Below are 18440 nucleotides of genomic sequence, written 5' to 3' on the forward strand. Positions count from 1 at the left end.
AGTTTAATTTTCATCTACTGAAGTCACATTTACTTATATCCTGATAACAGTATCACATAACCTTGAGTTTCAACATGATATCTAATTGGATGCTTTTCAGCCGTTTGTTTATTTGAATTTGAATTTTCTTTTGTCTCTAAAAGAATTTTCCCTATTCTTACACTATTAGCAAATTCAATGTTTCTGCACACGTAAATATTATTTTACATTTTCTCTAGACTGCAATTATATTAAGAAATTGAAATATAAACAAGGATGTCATCAGATATTGTAAGAGTTAAACGGAAGTGTTCTGAGCTCTTCTGCATTTGCATGCACGTTTCACCTGTGCCACCGCTAATTTCATTTCTCCGTCGCTGCAAGCGTATCCTCTCCTCTCCCCACATAGTACCAATAAGATATGCTATTGATTATCACATGAAAAGTAGTGATGCTGCGAATGAACATTTAATGTACGTAGTACTTGTACTTATGATGGCGTCCATACTGATACAGATCAGGTACTTTAAACGTCAAGTTGTATTAATTCACTGCTCTTAATGTAGTTTTATATAGCGTGATTAAAGGTAGTGTAATTGTGCGTATTCCGAGATTTAACATATAATCAAAATATTCAAGAAATTCAATGAAATATTTATGAAATTTAACTTCAATATTAAAAATTACCACCTCTAATGAACACAATGTTTCCCCACAACTAACACATACTCTAGTGAAAGAGATATGGCCAGAATTTCTATTTAAGATACCACTGCTATTTCTGTTGCGACTACGAAACTCTTGAAATAGTTCCTCTTAACTGACCACAATCTGAGTTCAGTTAATAGGCAGCCAAGATAATCCCTCATAGTCATAACAGATTCATAGAATTTCGGTAATAACTGTGTATTGTAAATATATAAATGAAACAAATCTTCGTAGGGTCTGACTTTTCACATCATTGAAAGGATTCCTTAACCAATAAGGTAATATAATACAATTCATTTGCGTTTCAGACCTGCTCGTGTTCTTCAATTTTAGAATCTGGTTTCCTTCTATCAAGAATCAAACTTTCGTTAAACGTCCCGATATCTACTTCTACTCCCTTCTTTGTTGTACACCGTATTTCCCATACAGTTACACAGAGTCTCCCAAATTGATAAGAGGGACACGTTTTAAGTATGAATATTTTGGGTTGTAATAATCTTAATTTACTACAGACCTTGTTTAATACATTGTTGCAATACCTGAGTGTTGGAGGCTATATTAATTTTGAATATTACGTCTCTGAGGTGAAAACTATTACGACGAGAACATTTCTGGTCTCTGTCTCTCATTGCCAGCATGATGTGCCGCATATCAACTAAAATGGCTGCAATTTCCATACTGATGCTTTCCTTCACTTCATCAGCTGTTGAGGACTTCAAATAACCTCAAACGAAGTAGTCTGCTGGTGTTCGATCTAGTAATCTTGATGACCAATGAATGTCATCGAATCTCGAAATTAGACGTTCTGGGAATTGTTGGCGAAGGGTTGCCATGGGTAATTGTCTTGTATGGTAAGTGTCGCAGTATGGAATATGAGACACCTGCATCCTTCGCGCATTTTCCATCGACACTACCTTAACGGCGCAACAATACCTGACCCCCCTTGCAGGAACATGTGTTTCCTTTCCTTCTGATCCCAGACGACAATTTTTTCATTTATCTTCAACATTATTTCCCCTCCCCAGTATGGCGTTGGTATGTGTCAATAGCTCGATGCACAACTCAAAGGGAAGTGGATTGCTCGCCAAGGTCCGGTGAAATGGACAACTAGATCATCTTACCTGACTGCGTATCGTTGGAAGGAGATTTTCAAACTTTCAGTATTCATAGAGTGCAAAGCGTACAAGATGTAATAATAATAATAATAAAAGCCTTTGGATTCCTAAGCTCACGCCGTTATTACCTGATATTCAACATGTCCCCTTCTCCATTTGAAATTCGAACTTGTATTCAACAATGAGATTTCAAAATGGCAGGAAAGGTCGCCATGTATCCTACAAATTGCGCCCCCCCCCCCCCTCTACTACCATCTCAAAGTACAGATTTTATATTTTCATCTCAGGTTTAAAAATAAAAGGATCTCCAAAGACTTTTTAAGTCGCGCTATATATACCTATGAAATTAGCTGTTTACTGCATATATATACCAAACGAGTGGGTGTGAACGGTTAATATTCTGATCTCTCAATGAGGACTTATCGGTTAAAATCTCACAACCGATCACTCAGGCAATATTTTCTTTCAAATTTTCCACAATCCCAAAACGCAAATAGCAGAGAAGTACCTTTAATATACAGCCCTACCTATTTCCATTCAAATAATCTTCGCAACATACATAGCTAATATTTTTAGCGTAAACTGGATATACACTGGTTATAACTTATTTTCAAAATAAAATATTATCTTCTTCTTCTTTTTTTATTTATTTTTTTTTAATCAAAATTCGGCATGTTCTGGCCCGGCACGCAGGTTTTGGCCCAAGATCCTTTCAGTAGCTTCTCTCCCCCGTAAACTACGTAAATGTTAGAAATAACAAAACAAACATCAAACTGTCCTTATAACTTGTCCCATCGATACAAAAGAGGAAATTTAATGTAGATCTCAAAATCAGCCTTCAAACACTACATTTTAACTATAATTTATGCGTGAGTTTCATGACTACCGGTATTTGTAAGTAAAAGCAACGCACCACTGTACTAACTTTCTCACTCAGTTACCATAGATTATCGGGTTCTGCAGTGGCAGTATCAGAATTCTGTTCTAGAAGCTACTCCAATACAATTCTGTAATCATACGAAAATCAACACACTTAAAACTTAAGTAATTAATTAATCATGCCATGCTGTAGAATTATTTATGAAATACAAAAATTTGTTTATATCATTTTTCAAAAATAAATCACAATTATCGATTTCAACTGTTCACTAAATTACCTATATTTTTGGGCACAAGAAGAACACACGCAGCGTCCCATAAATAAATATTGTGAGTAATTAAATAAATAAAACTGTAAAATGTTATCTCACTCATACATAGAACTATACATTCTCTGGGCTTCTGTATGTATTGAAGGATGTTAACTCTTAACTGACATAGTGAAACAATTTCTACCACTAATATGATGACATCAAATGTGGCCTTATTTAAAAATATACTTATAAATAAATTACTTTTAATAGTTTCACAGTAACAATGCAACACTACACACTACAAGATCTCAGAAATGTTCCGCTTCACTGTCAAATCAATTCTCGCAGTGTGAAACTGACCACCGCAATCACTTACATCTGTTATATGTCGATTTCAAACTATTCAAACTATTCTTCACTATATTTTCGCTCAGTAAAAAGCAAATAAATCTACACTTTTTTTAAAACACAGTGAAACGATATTCTGTATTTAATTAGATGCAGTTATTTACAAATTATATATATATAATTTATTTTGTTTTTAATTTGGAAACTTTCCAATTAATCAGCTATTTAACTTTCATTACATATTTACTTATTACAAATTCAATCGCAAAAACAGTGTTAGGTGAACTTTTATGCACATATTTTGCTGTCTTATTCTTGCATGAATTAAACCTAGAAACCTTCAGGTTTCAAGCAAAAAAATTCAAGAAACTGGCAAGACGCAAGAAGTCTCACATCTGTATCCTCAATGAAACTGTCAATTCATCGAAAATGTATTGTGAATGAGTTCTTTGGATATGATATTCTTAAGTTAGCGTTTAACTACATTTTAATACATTTTTTATGGTTTCGAGTTTTAAACAAAAATGCTACAAAAATAAAAATAATAAAAATAAATAAATTTTGGACTTTATTTATTTATATATTTATACCATGTTTATTGGTACGTTTTGTTCCCTTTGGTATAAGGAATCCCAAAATCAATTCAAATACTTTATTTATACCTGTAAATTTCATCGAGATTATGCATGTGTTTTACCTCTCCGATAATAAGATCATCTATAAAAATAATTTGTTTCTAATACATGTTACTAGTACTATTCTCAAAAATATTACTTCAGTTGAGGAATGTGACCACTCTCATCACTATCTGTACACAACCATGTACAGAATGTTGTTCGACTTATGTCCGATTGATTTACGAAGTCTAATAACACTGTTAAAAACCGTGCCACCCCCACCGGCTGTGTTCTATTGGACTATCAGTTTATGAACTATTGCCCGACATCGCAATTTTCACTGTAACAAACTACATTGGAACACAGGCATAGAAATTCTATCCCACTACTCCCTGGAGGCTTTTATAAGCCAATGAGGTGACGTAGATGTCGTTTTAATAGGTAAAATATGAAGGAATTCATTGTGCAAGAATCAGAGAATTTGACAAAAATATCATGAAAGGAACAGAAAGGATTCGTTTCCTACTTCATGTCGTAATAAAACCTGAGGGAATGGGTGGACGCTTTATTCATGTGGATCCACTCCTGTTCTTGTTGGCTCCGTACAAACGACGGATGTCCTTCCGACAAATTGGGATTATGATAGATTTCTGAAAGCAGGTAGCATTCAAATTGAGGTTTCTATCCATTTTATTTCCTAAAATTTTCCCTATCGTACAGATTGCGCATCGTAACCACGCGACAGATTTTCTCTGTATTGGTTGGTAGAACTCGGTTCATTCCTTTGCAGATGTGTCACGGTATGTAATTGTCCGAATGTTATCATTACGTGTGAGATAGATGTAGGCCTCATCCAATATGACAAGTCTCTTCCATTTTAGCCTCCTTCCAAGTGTCTTTCGTAGAATTTGCAGCAGTTTGTTCTAAGTTCAACAATAAGACGCGGAAAGATTTGCAAAAGCGGAGGCTGTGTCAAACATGGACTACACCAGATTTAATCTTTGGATCATGTGACGTTGGAGTGCTGGATTCTCCTGCCCTGCCAGTTGACGAATTCTACGAAGCAGCTCCAGCGATATTTTAGCTGGTAACATCAAACTGACCCCTTTTCTTGGCGAATATTCCTGCATGAATTCCCGTTTGCTTTTGCCTGATCAACTCCGATAGGTAAACATTTTCTCGACACTGTTTCATACTTAAGTTATACGAAAAATGTGAGTGGAAACAAGCAGTGATGTATCTTTCCCAATACCTGTTTACTTTCGGCGCTCTTCACTAGCACAAACATGACTCTAAAGCATCTGCAAATTGAGACACCACAGTGATAACAAGGTTAATTTCCTATTTCAGACGCAAATTCACAGGTAACAACAGCGTTGCAAATCGGTTGGATATAAACCGAACAACTTTCTGCATAAGTATCCTTTATGTTGTTTCTACGATAAAATAGGAAATTGTGTATCTCTAGAATTTGGTGAATTCCAATCTCAATTTTCTCAGTCGATCACACTGCCTTATACGTTTGGAGTGTCAACAGAGTTACGTATTAGTAACGTTTATTTCTTATGTGACGAGAAGTCCGTATAGGCATGAAAAGGTAACACAATGATGTGCATACTTGTATATAATATATACACAATATATAATATAAGTGTATATATATATATATATATATATATATATATATATATATATATATATATATATGATATGTAAATGTGTGAGGTGTAAAACTCAGAATGTGTGTCAGCGCCCAGCCGCTGTTAGTAGCGTGAAGGTTGTGTTTGTAGTCCGTCAAACAAGAAGCAGCGAAATTATGTACTGACGAACAAACAGTGGCGATGCAAAATGGGAGACATCGAGTTTCAAAGGATAAACTGTGGGAAGGGAGTACGTTGGTGCAACTGTATCTAAGGTTGTCAGTGAGTTACGTGAGTCACGAGGAACAGTTTTCAAGGTAATGACAGTCTACGAAACTCATGGCAAAAAAAACATCCGCAAGGAGTAATAGTAGACTGAAAAAAGGCCTCAGTGACAAGGTTCACCGAAAATCGAAGACGATTATCACCAAAGACCGCAGAACGAATGCGGCAAAAATGACAGTAAAATCCAATACACCTGGAACAGCCTGTTACGACAATCAGTCTGACAGGAGTTGCATCACTCAAACATCTGCGGTCAGGTCGAAATTTCCAAACCATTGATCATCAACAATAATGATATATATAACACTCAACGAAGCTTATGCTCTTTACTCTGTGCTCCCTACCTTGAAACACGGTGGCGGATCTATGATGCTGTGGACAGCAATTTCCTGATATCCCATGAGTCCTGTGATTACGCTCACAGAACATACTACTGCCAGTGAATGATTATACTGACTTTTTAGGTGACCACGTCTATCATCCAGATTGTGTTTCCGGTCAATGACACCAATTTCTAACATGAAAATGCACCACTTCACACTGCTGGAGATGTTGAGATGTGGTTTCATGAATATTGCGCCGAACTGAAAGTGTATTGAAAGTGTATACCTTCCCTGGCCCACCCCATTTCCAGACTTCAATATTACTGAACAGCTCTTGTTAATTCTGGAGCTCAAAATTCGGAGCAGATATCTCCCTCCATCCTTGCTAATGAAATTCAGTTCTGCGCTGCATGAGGAATGATGTAGTATTCCTTTGGAAACCATTCATGATTTATATGACTATTTCTTGATGAATCAGCTGTTATGTAGGTTAACAATGCTGCCCCCCTTATCAGGACAGTTGCATTTTCCTATGAGTTTCCAAAATTTTGATAGCCATATACACAACATGAGATGTGAAAATTTCACAGGGTGCATCGAATAGAGCAGGACCCTCTATCATGGCACCCTGGTTGGGTGGCAGGGTTGGTAAAAACCATGTTTTTTATTGAAAAAACAAAAAAAAAAGTTTTTTTTGTTTTAAACCTTTTTCTCTTTTGTTTAAACTAGTTTATTTATTTATTTATTTATTTATTTATTTATTTTTTTTTTGGTTTAAATAATTTGCTCTAGGTATTTATATCACATATGGACAGAAATAAGTTTGTTTCACCTTGGTGTTATTATGCAACAACCGGGTTATGCTGGAAGGGGTCACATATACCCTAAGCTTAAAGCGGAGTCCATACAATTTCTCGATTTACATCCGAAACAAATTGTCCTCTATTTGAACTCGAAACCGGCACTAATTTGCTACAAATGCAATACGTCTGCCGACACACTCATGAAGGACTCCTGATAAAATACATTGTACTGATCTTTACATACTTCTAATATAATTGTCTAATTGTCAACAGTCATTTGAGAAGGACAAAAAGATAAACAGTTGCATAAGTGAAACCATTATACAGAATTACATATGGACAATTTCAAAATACTGAAGAGTACAGAAGAACTAATTAAGTCCAAGTTAGTTCACTACGACTTTTATTAGTCCAAGTTAAAGGAATGCAACGACTTAATTTGCATATGAGTAAGAAAAGTGAATAAAGGTACAAATTATTTGAGTCCACTTTGGCTCTGACCCATTTATACATTAAATAGGTACCAAAGATACTTCTGATTTCAATAAATGCCTCTCGTGCGGTTTGTATGACCCCCCCCCTTCCCCCGCAAAGTACAGCATTTCGATATATTTTATCAATAGTAAACATTATTAGAACGAAACAATATTTAGAATTTTTCTTTGATTGCAACTGCATAATAATAATAAAAAACTATAAAAAGATCACATAAGAAACATTCATAAACTTATACAAAAAACAAAAGTTGCTTTTGTAGTATAATCCCTTTGAGTAATGAATGGGGAATTTAGGTCTGAATATAATACGAATAATATACGGGAGTGAAACGTGATAACCCACAAATGTGTGTCCATCAAGATTTTACGAGCACACACTGAACTTCCTCAATGGCGTATCGTCCCCAGATTCTCTTACCATGTGGAGGCCAGACCTTACTGATCTTCCGGCATTTCTATAACCTGCGCGAAATTTCTGGAATCTACGAGTTACTATGCTGTGGTTCACATCACCTTTCCTTTTGCGTCACAAATACTATGGGATGCTGACGCAGCGTTATGCCCGAGTCCGAACTGATACAGTTCATGTATCAGAAGTTGTTGAGCACTCGCCGTCACTGCCATTAAAAGCTGACTCAAGATACGGAGATAGTAAGAACCTCCGTGTCAAATTATTCACTTGCCACACCACCTATTGGGCCAGTTTGATCTTGTACTTACAGTAGATCACTGCGTATACACGTGCCTGCTGTTTGGGTTATGGAAGTCTTATGACTCACCTTTGTATGCCCAGCTGGTCACACTCACGTTCCGTAGGATAGAAGTTGAGAGATCTGATCGGCCAAGGAACGATGTTGCTTCACAACACTGCTTTTACATTATACCTTTGTTTATATTTTTTCTCACAGCCGTTAAGACTAGAAGCAATATTAAAGCCTGTAATAGGTACCTTCATCGCGCACTAGCATCACAACTCCAGCCAGCAATAATGGTACTATATACCTACTTCCAGTTTCCAAGATCGTTTGTTTTGGGGTGCGCTACTTACACAGTAGAGGCAATTTGAAATAATATTCTAAACGAATACGGTTTTATTCGATTTATCGATCAGTCATAGCCAATAAATGTTTAGACGAAATTCAAGAACAAGATGTTCGTCAAATTTTAACGCCTATAAATGGATATTTTCTTGTGCAAGAAAATCAAATGTTAATATGAATGTTATATATTCCAAACTATTTCGTGTTGGCATTTGCTCTTGTTGCACAAGGAAACGTCCATTTGTAGACGTTAAAATTGAAGAGTATCTCATTCTTGCCAAAAAGTGACACTGGCCCTTTTAGACCCAAGCCACACACCGACGTCCTATGTCGTGTACACCGACGAAATTAAGAATTTAACTTCAGACAATAATCTCAGAAAAGTATTAATAATATAAAACAGAAAATAGCCTCTATATTTGTTACGTGGAAAGATTTTAGGGATTTACAAAATTTACAGTATTGAAAATTCACAAGATTTACTGTGCTGAAAATTCACAAAGTACATACAAAGTATTAATCTATTGTTCTTGGGATTGCTGCCAGAGTGAATGTTGTTGTGCTGAGCTTTCGTTACCATAAAGCGGTAACATCTTCAAAACTATGGGCTGGAGTGCGCTGGTCGTACAATTTATATTGTAGTCTAAAGGAATTGCTGTGTTCCTATTGGCTGTTGTCTATCTGTGTATGGTAACGAAAGCTCAGCACAGCAACATTCAGTCTGGCAGCAATCCCGAGAACAATGGATTAATAGTAGACGCCAGCAAAACTTCATGATCATCGTACATACAAAGTATCTTATGTGCACTGTGACAAAAGCAGATCCTCTTTTATGAGACTGTGAAAAAAAAAAAAATCATATATTACGAATAACATTTAAAGGATAATGAAGGTATCTACTTCAAGTCCAGTCAGTAACTTAATTAAGGATACTCACGTATGATGGGTATGTGTACTTGAGAAGAACAAGTTACAGAAAGGCACTACAGCAATAATTACATCCTCACATTCAAATTTAGACTGAAAATAGGTAATAGAACATCGACATATACATATTTTTAACCGCACTTTCACAATATAGTTTATGTCTAGTGGAATACTTATTCTGTATTCACTTAACTATTGCAACATGTTATACTACAAATGAAAGTACTTAAGATGAACTTATTCTGAATATAGCAGATTCTTACTTCAATAGGTTCTAGCTGTCCTTCTTCTGGGCAAAAGTTTTCCCGATCTAATCCAATCACCTGAAAGCAATAGTATTCTGAAGCATGTAAACTGTAATAATTTTACAAATCATCAGACAAAGATTTAATTTTCAAAAATCGAGGTTAAGTAAACAAATTAAAGTTAAGGTAAACAACAATCTAACCTAACTAAAATATCTTTACATTAAGAACATAAATATATTGACAATCTTTTAATGTCGCGATAGGTACCTAATAACGGCTAATATTCTTTATTAAAAAAAAAAAAAATCTCTCCAGAATAAATTATGCTTGATATAAACAGAGAAGGAAAATGCAGACCCTAATATAGTTGACTAAAGTGCACAAAATGTTTGATGTACATAAATTACATTTCTTACAAAAACAACCTAGTTCACATTTAATTACGTTTTTCTAAGTATTTAAATGCATATGATTTATTAACTATATTATAAACAAGTGAATTGACAGCTTAGTTTCAAAATTATTCAAACCTCAATCCATTTTCCATATCCCACCCTCCATATAATATGAATGAAATTAATTTACTTAATTAGAAAAGTAAGAAATAAGAAAGTGACATTCTAGAACATTTTAATTCACAATCGTGTTATCAAACAGTTAATCATTTTCAAGAAAATATCCTAACATCGTAAAATCTCTTATTTCTCTTATGTTTACCAAATCTCATTATAAAATTTTAACATAATGCACAAGATCAGTAAGCCATAACGTAGCTCACACAATTTCATCAACCAACAGTACATCATGTTATAAAATCATCCTCAGAATTCTGTAGGTAGGATTAAACAAACAGGCGTATTTGTATTTAACATCAACTTGACATTTTTCATATAAACATGTGTATCTAAATATGCTACGTACAGTAGAGAAAAGAGCTTTTTGTTTCTTTCTCAATAAATGTATATCAATCAACAGAAGAGAACGAAAGGCTGAACATAATAAATTATGTTACATCATATATGCTGTTTAAGGCTGATCTAAAAATTAGACGTCTAACTTCAAGTCTAGTTCGATAAACAACAAAACATATCTATCCCAAATTCACTTTTTAAAAGACAACGACACATTCTCTTTTAATATCCAATTATAGTAGACTATAACGATAAAGAAGTCAATTGTGAAAATAATTACTTGGAGGAATTATAGGAAACCTATTAACTACATAAAAAGATTGCCTTATGTCAAAATCATCTTTAAAAAATGTGACAGTTTCTGCAGAGAGTTTCAATGAAATACACCACCATTGGTGCTACAAGTAGTAAACTACGCTGCTCAATGAACTACATTGTGAACAATTATGTGATTAACAGTTCCTCATGTTTATTTACAAGAAACATGAAAGCAGTTTTTGTCCGATTATATACAGGTACGTATCAATTTAATGGAAACATCTTGAAAAAGTGCAACTTAATAGATTAATATCGCATTGTCTGTACTACCTTTTGCCCTCTTTAAAGAACTCTGATGTAGCATGGAATGGAAGTGGAGTTGATTTTGAGTTTAACGTCCCGTTCAGCAGCGAGGTTATATGAGACGTGCACCTACTGATTAACGTGGAATCCGAACTACATGAGCTCCCGCCGGGAATCGAACCTAGGTCTTCCACGCCATAGGCGTGTACGCTAGTATAAAATGGAGTCATAGAGGTCATGAATGGTAGAAAGTGAAATATTACATTACTTCGCGTGCAGTGCATCACTCAGTTCCGTGAAAGATGATGCAGTCAGAAATCTGTGGCAGATTCGTGTCTCCCAAACAGACAACAATTATGTTCAGGTTCGGGAACTGATCGGACCAGGAGAGGGGTTCAACTGCATCCCGATGTTCCTCAAATCATGCTGCAACAGCTCCAGCTGTCTAAATCATCCTAAAATATGGCGTCATGATTACGTACAGTGGTGCGATCGGCTAGTTAATACAAAAGTCACTGTAAACCAGGACATTTCGGGTCACATCATCACAGAACTGTCGCCAGTTTTCAGAATTGGCTGAGACAATGTGGATCATACGCTTGTTTGGGTGTTCACCATACATAAAGAAGGAGGAATAAGGAGAACGATGTCTCATTTGATCAAACCGAACATTTTCAGTCATCAAGGGTCCTTGTAGCATGTTCGTGGCACCATTGGTCTCCTCCTACAGCGTTGTGGTCAAATTTGAGCAGTTTCGTCTGAAATCCGATTCTGTATGTTCAATTTAGTATACCACGAAAGCTAATGTTCAGGAAAATTGCTGACGAGTCAGCTGGATGATGTGTTTTCAGTACATATGCTTCCATCGGTGTTTATTCTGCTTTCCTAGAACAGAGTTCGCCACTCATTACTTCAAGATGGAACAATACCAAAAATTTTGTGCATCCACAGGAAGAGAACCCGGTACAATGTGTACCAAAGGCAGATGTGTTTAATGGAAAGTTACATGACATAATACGCATATATATATTATGAGCAAGTCAATCTACTCTGTAATATTGACAATAGTGAAAATGTTTCTCACACAACTGATTACGTTCTTGGAGCTTACGTAGCCCGGTTGAGTATCACTGATATGCACACTACCTACTTTAACTATGAAGTTTAAGATTTAGTTAATGCAATCTATTTTAATATATTCCAATTATTTATTCGAAACAATCTCCTACATAAATTAGAATTAATAATTATTAGCAAAATAATAATAGTAGCACTAAAAATAATATAGCTTCTGAATATGACTATCCACTTCAAATTGATTTATGAAAATGAAGATTCATTTCACTTTCAAGTGCCTTTTTCTTCAAATTTATTTCTCATCGATATATGCTTCAAAGGCTGATGTTCATTCTTCGTGTCTTCAGTCAGAAACTAATCTACTACATACTGGGACATGAATTTACATTATGAACAGAAATTATGTACCATGAAGGGATGATACCAACTGATTTTTATATAATGGCAAAACCAAATAAGTTGAACATACTTTTATTTACAATAAAACCTAGTGAGTCCTCTTTCAAAACTTGTGTACTCTTACTTGTGTATACTATTATTGTAACACCCGACTTTCACTTCCAAGCATATGCACAAAAACCATCCTATAGAACAAAGCATGATTAATATTCCGAGGGACCATTAAGGATACTGTCCAATCGTCACCAGATTAGAACATGTTTTAATCGAATTGTTACTCAGTCATTGTGTTACAAAAGGTTCCTGGTGTGAATGACAACCACCAACTGAAAAACATAACGAAGAACACAAGCAATTTACAGTTCAATATTGTCGAAGAAGTAGAATTTTTCATGAGTATGAAATTGGCGCTAAACCATAATGCACATATATTGCTAGTAATGACAAAAAATCCTGTAAGCATCAACTGAAAGAAACCACTTGAAATCCCTTAAGTCACCTAGATCAGTACTAAAATTCTAAATAAAGACTTGAAATTCGTAGAATGTTTACTTAAAAATAAATAAATTACATTCTGTAGAAAAAGACCAGTTGCGTACTAATATACTATGAGAGATGATCGAGAAAAAGGTTACAAATCATATAACTTTTCCGTTATTCACTGAAATTTAACGAAAATTTATTTGTAGATTAATAACATGCATGTCTTGTTGCAGCTTTCAGGATTTCGAATTCTGACCACGTATACCCGAGAAGGGAGCATTTAAAATTGGTCAACAATAGAAGTGAGGTCACTGGTAAGGTTCCTCTGGGTTAAAAACACTACACTTGCTGGCATTCATAGGCAGACTGTGGAAGTGTGTGGGGAGGGCTCAATATCAAGGTAACATGTAGCGAAATGGTGTCGCACATTCAAAGAAGGACGGACCAGCATTGTTAATGACAACCCTGGATACAGCGGTAAATCCAATAATTGACATGAACTGTGCTCCTGTGGATGAGTGTATTCATGTGGACCGAAGAACATTATTCTCAATATCAGTTAAGCTGAGACTATTATATGGTGTTCTCCAGAACATTGTTGTTAATATCCTTGGTAGGAAAGTGTATGCAAATGGGTGCCACGGGCATTATCCGAGAACCATAAGGCAACCAAAATGGTGACGTCACTGAACATTCTGCAGCGTTACGCAGTGGAGGGAAACAATTTTCTTCACCAAGTAGTGACTGGTAGTGAAACAATATTGTATATTTTCACTCTATCAAGGAAGCAGGAATGGAATGGACGCATGCATCTTCTACACAGAAGAAGAAATTCAAAGTGGTTCTTTCGCCCACGAGGATTTTGTGCACTGTGATCTGGGAAGTATCAGATGTGTTACTGATGGTTGGAACAGGAAATAACCGTGAATGCTTAAAGGTATTGCAGGACACTTCATAAGTTGCTGGATGCCATTGGAGGTGTGATTCTTCTGGATAATAATGCCAGACCCCAATCAGCGAGAGAGAAAAAAAATCAGCGTTTACGCTGGGAATGATTAGAGCATCCTCATTCAGACCTGACCTAGTCCTCAGTGACTTTCATCTTTTCCCTGCTCGAAAGCAGAATATAGCTGCTACCACTATCTGACGTGATCATCTCAGAACCGCTGTCGTGCAGTGGCTATGAGTATTTTGTCGATTTCTGTGCAAACGGTATGAAAAACCTCATCTACAGTTATGAGAAGTGTTTGAACAAAAAAAGGTGATAACATCAAGGACTAGGGTCAAGTGCCGAACTTCCAGCTATGTTTCACACATAAACCATAATAGGCTCTGTAATCTTTTTCTCCGATTGTCCCTTGTAATACGGATCAATATAGTTTGATTTAAAATAAAATACTAAATACTGATTAAAAATAATTCACCAAATACTGAATTTATCGTACTCGGCAAAATCAATTAAGCGGTATGAAAATATTATCATGAAGGAAAGTTGTTACTGTCTGGAAGTGATAATACCAAGAAAGATTTTGTTTCGTGGAAGTAAAAAGCTATTTTACATGTATTTTTGTATGATGAGCCCGAAATTCTTCATTACTTTTTATCTGTGTATTTATTTATTTTTTATAATTGAATATAGAGAAAAGTGACGCAATACCTGATTTTAACGACACATTTTGAGCAAATAATTAACCCTGGAACTCCCAGTCGGACCCATTGGACCCCACGACTACGTTCGGAAGTTTACCGTTTGTATTAGATTGACTCGAATTAAATATTAAGCCGTTACTTTTCCTATTTTTGATCGTTCTTTTTGGTACGTAAGTATCATTTTGTTTCCTTATTATTTTCTCTGAAGAAATAAATGATGTAGCATTGTTTACCAGATGGGGTCCAATGGACTCCATGATTCTGGATTTTCTCTGCCTCTTTCCTTAAGTGTCCAATAAAGGGCGCCATGGATTTGTTACTACTGTTAGTTATAAAATTATCAATTTTATATATTTCAAGTGCAAATTATGATAAACAATAACACCAATATTGTAAAAAGGACAATGTATTCCTTATGATTTTTACAAGTTTCTTTCAAAATGTAAGTAAAATACAGAAGCTACTTCGTGGCTAAGCGGTTAGCGTACGCGCCTTTGGCGTGGGAGACCCGGGTTCGATTCCCGGCGGGAGCTCATGTGGTTCGGATTCCACGTTAATCAGTAGGTCCACGTCTCATATAGCCTCGCTGCTGAACGGGACGTAAAACTCAAAGTCAAAGTAAAATAAAAATTCTAGCTATCAATTTGACTTTTATTATTTAGATTGAAATAATCTTTCAATACAATATAGACGACAAAACGGAAGTGCGACTTCGAAAGTTTTTAGTGATTTCGGTAGTGTTTTGTGCATTGACAATGCATGGAAGAGGACGAAAGTACCTTACTTGTGATCAAGTTGCTCAATTCCTTCGTATGGAAGAAAGTCTGGATTCTGAGGAAGACAGCGACTACTTACCTTCAGATGTCAACAATGAACCAAATGATGTTTTTTTGGAAGGAGGAAGCAGTGATTGTGGTTCAGATGTAAATTATAATCAACAGGAGACATTGGGTCAACCAAGTACCTCAGGTAATGAAATATTATTATCTCAAAAACTGTTGAAATTTGGCATGTTCAACTACGTACAGCGATTCAATGTAGAATGCCAAGCAGAAACGTTGTTAGTGAAAACGCAGAATCATCACACTTTGCAGCTAGAGAATGTGACTCAAGATCATCTGTATTTGTATTGTTTTTTCGGCCTCCGCTTCTGAAATTGATATATAAATGGACAAACACAAAGGAACAAATAGTTTTTCGTGATCGGTGGAACGAAATGGATAAGTATCTAGCTACAATGTTACTTATTGGTGTGTACAAATCCAAAAAGGAATATATCAATCAATTATGGAGTCGCTCGGATGGGCGTCCAATATTTTCCAAGATAACAAGTCGTAATAGATTTCACATCTTGAGTGATGCGATTTGATAATGCAGCCGAGAAACGCGGAGCTAGACCTTCCAATAAATTAGAATCAATCAAGGGATTTTTTATTATGTGGAATGGTTATTTGAGAGAAGCGTTTGTGCAAAGACCAAATATCACAGTAGATGAGTCGAATTACTGACTATCAGAGGCAAATATTCTTTCAAAACCGGAAAAGTATTGTATTAAAATTTGGGCTATATGTTACAGTACAACAAACTTAACATGAGGAAAGACGGAAGATGGAAGTAAACATGAGGAAGAACTCAGAAAATCTCACAGAAATTGAACAACATAAAAGAGTGGTCATGGATCTTACCGAAGGTCGTTGTTCCATATGTGATCGCGGAAAAGACAGAAAAATCAGATCACCTTGCACGAGTTGCAAAAACTATGCAATGAACACAGTGTTTGCAATAAAAAGTTGTGCGTGACATGTGATTAAGCTCTTTGTAATGAACGTTACGTTGTTGGCTAAATATATTGCATCAACATGTTGAACAATTTGTCTATTCTTAGTTATAAAACAGTTAAAACGTGGTGTTTATGAAAAATAATATAGTAGGTATTACAATGAAATTAGTTATTATGTTTCCAAAAATATGTAAGGTAAACAGAAAATTGTAAAAGAATTGGAAAGTGGTAAAATGAAAACAAACACTTTAAATATCCTAATTCAAATATTGTATATTAAGTATGGTAAATAACAAAAAAAAACTTGTAAAAGCACTTTTGGACATAATAAAATAATATTCTTATCCAGGATGCATAATTATGAATTTGAAATATGTGAACGTTACAAGAACTGATAACTAAATCACTGTTATACTGTAATGATAATAAATCCTAAAGATTGTTAACCATTCCATTCCTCATTTAGAAGAAAATAGCACTAAAATAATGAATCTTTAGTTCTGGGGTCCAATGGACTCCAGTGGTATTTAACGTCAGTATTTTTTCCGGGATTCTAAGGGTTAAATTCCACTGATACTATGAAAATGAAATGAAATTTTTGAGTTTTACGTCCCACGGTTATGCCAGCTAGGCTAAAGGAGACGATGATGATGAGAAATGAGTGAAATGGTGGAATGAAGAAAGTGGGAGGAAACGGGAGAGCCCCGAGAAAACCCACGCATACGGTGTTTGTCCATCACAAAGTTCACTTGGCAGGGGCTGGGATCGAACCCGAAACCCCTATCACCAGAGGTGAACGCTCTACCACTGAGCCACCGCGGCCCCTCCACTGATACAATTTTGTTCCTTTTCTGTGTAGAAATACTTTTTTTTTTCTCTAAGGATAGTATTATTTATTAATATGAACTGAAAATAAAGTTTTGATCGTTCGTCAACTGACAGCTTCATATTTCGCACAATATGTATACAGTTAAAATGTATGTATACTTATCGGAGGTCCATATACAGGATTTTTTTGTGGGAAATTACTAAATAATGTTGACTGACTATTTGACTATCATTATCGTCACAGCCTACCATTGGATGTTATACTATATCAATCTAATCTAACCAGAGTAACCATTTTTGAGACAATCCATCCCCAGATAGACAGAGGGGTGGAAATCACTGTCTGAAACTTCCTGAAATTTGAAAACGTCAAACTATGAGAGAATCTGAGAAAAAAACATATATATATATATATATATATTAGTTTGTTAAAAAGTGTATACCGGAGATACAGCACGTCAAAGATGATCATGCGGAAGTCAAAGACGAATGTCATATTTTATACTTTTAAAAAATTGGCAAATCACAAAGCCTTGAAACAAATAGACGATTTTTTTTTTTAAAGCACAGTTATTGCTACATAGTATAAGCAAGTAGATCTAGACTTACGTTCAAAACCAACCTCTGTACGACTTCTCTCTCTCTCTCTCTCTTTTCTTCCAAAAACACCACTCTCAAAATTCTGAAAATATTACAAGAGCTGTAGATCTAAGAGTACTACATATTCTCAAAGCAAGAACAGCCAATTTGCCTCTGGATTTCATAATCAAATTTTAAAAATGAGCAAAGAATGTGCAAACAACGTGAAATCACATTTCCCGTATTAAAGATGAAACGAAAACATCTGCCCGAAAAGTATAGGGCTACCAGGCTACCATTGGTAAAATGATGAAATACTAATTTTTACAGCAATGACCAATTGCAACAATGAGACAAACGTTTCACAACATTAAGTGATGACATACGACAGCGTTCTTCTTATTGTTTGTTTACTAGCACTTCAGAAGACCAAAGAAAACTAACCAGAATTTGCATAAATCTCAGATGAGGCTGTTAGTCATTTTAAAAACCGCTTTTAACTCTATGAA

The 18440-nt window shown here is 35.4% G+C and overlaps 1 protein-coding gene across 3 annotated transcripts in view; it reads right to left on the minus strand.

The window, feature by feature from the left end:
- Strip (striatin interacting protein) overlaps window positions 1-18440 on the minus strand; it is a 239683-nt gene that overhangs the window by 18753 nt on the left and 202490 nt on the right. For 2 of the 3 annotated variants that reach the window (XM_081762661.1, XM_081762662.1), the window contains exon 16: window positions 9679-9738. The exons of the other annotated variant lie outside the window; for it this stretch is intronic. In XM_081762661.1, the coding sequence (XP_081618787.1) occupies window positions 9679-9738 (60 nt within the window). The remainder of the gene's footprint in view (window positions 1-9678; window positions 9739-18440) is intronic. 3 annotated transcript variants of the gene reach the window in all.

The sequence above is a fragment of the Thermobia domestica genome, chromosome 6 (genome assembly GCF_964235325.1).
Source record: "Thermobia domestica chromosome 6, izTheDome1.hap1.1, whole genome shotgun sequence".
Lineage (NCBI taxonomy): Eukaryota > Metazoa > Arthropoda > Insecta > Zygentoma > Lepismatidae > Thermobia > Thermobia domestica.